We start from the raw sequence: 5068 nt of genomic DNA, 5'->3' as shown, positions 1-5068 counted from the left end.
TGGACTTTTTTCACTGTTTGAGTGCTCTATACCGAGTCTCCGAGAATTTCATATAAACATGCTATGTGATACCTATTGAATAGTAAGCGAATACCAATCGTGATTGAATCAATAGGCGTCATTTGGCTATTGCAAGGCGAGTTTATATGAAACTCTCGGAGACTCGGTATAGTGCACTCAAAAATTAAAAAAACAATAGATTTTTTTTCTCAATTCTTATACACAACTAAATGGTCTATATGATGTGGTGTGATCATAACGTAAAAATTTGTCATCTTTGTCACCCAAATCGTTGTCCAATGCTATCTCGCTCCCCCTTGCATGTATAATTGTTTACAACGGACATTCTATTAACACACAACTCGCACTTATATTTTGCTGCGCAATAAAATTATTAACATTGTGTTTGGTCATCGCTTTGAGTTTTGTGTCGACGATTTTTATTGCGCAGCAAAATATAAATGTGAGTTGTGTGTGAATAGAATGTCCATTGTAAACATTTATAGATGCAAGGGTAAGCGTGACAGTATGAGACAACGACTTGCCATTTGCCAAGCAGGATTTGGGTGAAAGAGACAGCAAAGTTTTCACAGCAAATGATATAGAGCATTTAGTGGTGTTCGAGAATTTATAAAAAAAAAATTCTTTCACTTTTTGTGCTTTATACCGAGTAGTTTCATATAAACTCGCCTTGCAATAGCCAAATGACGCCTATTGATTCAATAACGATTAGTATTCGCTTACTATTCAATAGGCATCAAATAGCAAGTTTATATGAAACTCTCGGAGACCGGTATAGAGCACAAAAAGTGAAAGAAAAAAAACATTTTTTTCCCAATTCTCGAACACCACTAAGCGATCTTCCGCCCATGTAAATGGTGAAAAAGTTGCGAAAAATTAAAAAAAATATTAAATTTTTTTTCTTCGATTTACAAATACTACTTTATTTTCTGTATCACCTGGTGAAATCAGAATGAAAAAACTTTCATTCCTTATCATCAAAATCGAGATTGGCATTCGGTTAGCATTCAATGACTCGGTATAGAGCACTCCAAAAGTGAAAAAAATCCAGATCGTGATTTGGATGATAAGGAATGCGATTTTTTTCATTCTGATTTCATCAGATGATACAGAAAGTTGAGTAGTATTTGAGAATTGAAGAAAAAAAATTTAATTATTTTTTTTCATTTTTCGCAATTTTTACCATTTACTACTGTGATCAAAAAGTAAGGTGAATTTGTTATTCAATCTTCGCGGGGAAATGCAATCGTCGAAATTCTTTTTTTATTAGGTTGGCAGCACTGTTTTTGATAACTGTGTAACATTTCATTACAGTATTTCGATTAGGTTATGAGCTACGCTACTTTGTTTACATCAAGAAATTTTCATTTGGCGATTTTCATAATGACTGATTTTGTTGAGCAAAGATATTGTATTAAATTTTGTTTGCGGAATGAAATTTCTGGTGCGGAAACGTTCAGAATGTTGCAGAAGGCCTTCGGTAAACAGGCCATGTCGCAAAAAAATACTTTCAAATGGCATAAATTGTTCAAAGAAGGCAGAGAACGCGTTGAAGACGAAGATCGCTCGGGACGACCATCAACATCAACTGATGAGGAACACGTCAAGGAAATCAAAGATCTTGTGCTGAAAAATCGTCGATTGACAATCAGAGACCTTGTAGATATTACTGGCATTTCATTTGGATCAATTCAAACAATTTTGAAAGATCATTTAGGTCTCCGTCGTTGTGCAGCTCGATTGGTACCAAAAACATTGAATTTATTCGAAAAAGAGCGTCGTGTTAATGTGTGTCAAGAAATGATTTCAGACTCATATCGTTCATCAACCTGCATATTCGCCCGATTTGGCACCGTGTGACTTCTGGCTGTTCTCTACACTCAAAAGACCGCTTCGTGGACATCGTTTCGAGTCGATTGAAGAGATTCAACGTAAATCGCTACATGAATTGAAGGCCATACCAGAAAGTAGCTTTTCACATTGTTTCGAAGACTGGGAAAAACGTTGGCGTATGTGTATTGCAGCCGGGGGGGATTACTTTGAAGGCGATGAAATCGATTTGGAAGAATAAATAAAGATTTTCTAAAATATTCACAAATTCACCTTACTTTTTGATCACAGTAGTACATAGGAGGCTTGTATGAAACACACGGAAGACCGCTGGAATGACACTGTCGTATCACACGCATATGAAAAAATCAATTTTTCCGGCGTAAAAACAAAATCCCGATTGTTGCGAGGAAAAAAACTATAGACAAACTTGAGAGCAAAAACACGACATATCCAGCCTGCGGGCAAAAACAAAAAATCTATATATTGTGTTTTTGCTCTCAATTTTTTACAAACTCCTTTTGTTCTGAAATTTGAAAGTTCTCTATATACGCTGAAGAATTTGCATCATGTTTTTACGCTCAAGTTCTTCCATTTCGGTTTTACTATCAGGCTGTCAGTTCAAGGAATTGTTACGGAACGAAAAACTCCAAGTTATTTATAAATGAAGAAAATTAACATAATAGGTTTTTCACAAGGGTATCTTTTCAAATTCCAACAGATGTCAAGCGATCTTTTATTTGATGTTTTCTTCTAAATTATGCTCTTTTAGAATGTTTCTGATGTATTGAACCATTTCAGACTTGAAATCGTATCTGGTCACATTGGAACTCTTTTTGTTTTTGTGTACATGGGAAACGAAATCGATATAATTTATTTATTTGACGTCTTGCCAATATTTCATTCCAATGAGCAATGAGCGCATATTTCTCTTTTTTTCTTGCATTTATTTGTGACGAAACAAGAAAAAAAAAAGAACAATGAAAATATCAAGAGTACAAAGCGAAATTGTTTATTTATTCTTATACAGTGTCGTTCAAGAGTTTGAATTCACTGTATGTTTTGATACAAATTGTAATTTTTTGCAATATTCGAATATAAATTCAAATGAAAAAATCATTTTTCAATCAGCGCATTTCTCTATTTGTAACTTCGCCAATTAAATGCCTAGAATTGTCGAATAACGATGAATAAATTAACGATGGTTGAATTAGTAAAAATACAGGGGGAGGAAAAAATTTTAAGCCTGATATAGAAACACACATTGTATTTTTAAATGACTATATTTATTATTCAAAGTAGTCTCCATGAACACGAATGACACTTTCATATCGATGCTTCAATGCTTCAATTCCTCCTTCAAACCACTCGGCATCTTTGTCCTCCCATACGTTGAAAATATCGTTCGATATCTCTTCTTCGGACTCATATTGCTTCCCCTTTAGATATCTTTTGGTGTTTGGGAACAGGAAATAGTCGCTGGGTGCCAGATCTGGAGAATACGGTGGATGGTGGAGTTGTTCGAACCCACATTCCCTGATGGCAGCTTGTGCAAGCAATGATTTGTGAGGCGGTGCATTGTCATGCAAAAGAAGAACTTTTCGAGTGAGCAAACCAGGACGCTTTTCTCTGATCGCTTTACGCAATCTATGCATTTGTTGAGCATAATAATAGCCCGTGACTGTGGTATTCTTTGGAAGGAATTCAACCAATAATATGCCTTTGGAATCCCAGAATACAGAGGCCATTACTTTGTTTGTGGCAATTTGTTTGCGTGGCACTTTCGATGCTGGTTCACCACGTTTGTGCCATTCCATCGTCTGTGATTTGAGCTCTGGATCATAGTAGTGGATCCAGGAATCGTCGCCAGGCACTATTCGCTCAAATGTGTCCGTTTCATTCCATTCCAACAACTCGAGAAACTCGTGTGTGCAGCAATTCGTTCTTCTTTTTGTGATTTGTTCAACGTTCTTGGAATCCATCGTAAGCAAACCTTTCTCATGTGCAATTTTTCATGAAGTATGTTGTAAATACTCTTCTCTGAGATGTCAAACATTGCTGCTAACACTTTCTTGCTCATTCGAGGATTTTCGTGCACGTGATGTTCAAATTTTTGCACTACAACTGAAGCTGTTGCTTCAATTGGTCGACCTGTATGAGGATCATCTTACAATGATTCTCTACCCCACTTGAATTGTTTTGCCCATAGTTTTACTGTGGCATACGATGGGGCAAGGACCCCATAAACAGCACGCAAGCGATCATTGATATCCTTTGGTGTCACACCTTCTTTTGTGAGAAACTTAATCACCGCACGATATTCGATTTTATCCATTTTTTCAAAAATATCGAGGTTACTTGGTATGCAATGCTGTTGAAAACAAACGACGACAGATATCAACTCAATTTTTTTCTGCAATACTATTGACAGTTCGTACTTCAATTACAGCACAAGAACAATTTGTATCTAGTGCCGTCTATATGTCAGGCTTAAAATTTTTTCCTCCCCCTGTATATGTGTATTCCGATTTACTTGTGCAATGATGAACAATTTCTAATACAATAACGAAATAAAGAATACTCAAGTTCATGCAAATTTTGGTTAGCTAATATAAAAGTGTTCGACTAAAAATTCAAAACGCCGTGAACACGTTTATTTATTTATTTATTTATTACGAAGCCTACATTTATGCCAATACGGCATAAATTCTGCCCATGGTGCGTCTTTTGCAAAGAGAATACAGTCAGGGGAGGGGTATTTCGTCGAATTGAGTTTGATAGTAGTCTCGAGGTACTGATAGACGTGCCGTGTGTATTGGTTGATATTTTGGTATTTGTTATTGCAGTGTAATAAACGCCTGTAAGTAGTGCAATTCTTTATGGGACATATGTTAAAGTAAACCAAATGAACAAAACTAACTTGACAAAGGCACAAAACAGCGCATTTGTCTAGTATACAATTCAATAGTAACCGTAAATGATCACCATTGTACAAAATTTACAAAGAAATTTATTTAAATTAAATGGAAAAACGTCGTTTATTTTATAAATATTTGAGAACATATTCAAACTATAGTTTGAATAAATAATTTAATAATAATAATTTATAAATATGACACAGCGATAAAACAACTGTCACAACAATGGCAAGCGCCATTGTAGTACTAGCTCATACTAGTTCATCATCATTTAATTGTATTTTATGAACATTTTTATC

At 35.3% G+C, this 5068-nt stretch overlaps 1 protein-coding gene across 1 annotated transcript; it reads left to right on the top strand.

The window, feature by feature from the left end:
* The first annotated feature begins 1353 nt into the window (after positions 1 to 1353).
* Positions 1354 to 2065, top strand: LOC116346704 (protein GVQW3-like). The gene has a single exon (XM_031776897.1). It carries the CDS (start codon positions 1405 to 1407, stop codon positions 1879 to 1881), a length of 477 nt encoding a protein of 158 aa, XP_031632757.1. The 5' UTR covers positions 1354 to 1404; the 3' UTR covers positions 1882 to 2065.
* Positions 2066 to 5068: the final 3003 nt, after the last annotated feature.

Source organism: Contarinia nasturtii, unplaced genomic scaffold (genome assembly GCF_009176525.2).
Source record: "Contarinia nasturtii isolate CC-2019 unplaced genomic scaffold, AAFC_CNas_1.1 Cnas_scaffold_1630, whole genome shotgun sequence".
In the NCBI taxonomy this organism is placed as follows: Eukaryota; Metazoa; Arthropoda; class Insecta; order Diptera; family Cecidomyiidae; genus Contarinia; species Contarinia nasturtii.
This window is presented reverse-complemented; position numbering and strand designations above follow the sequence as displayed.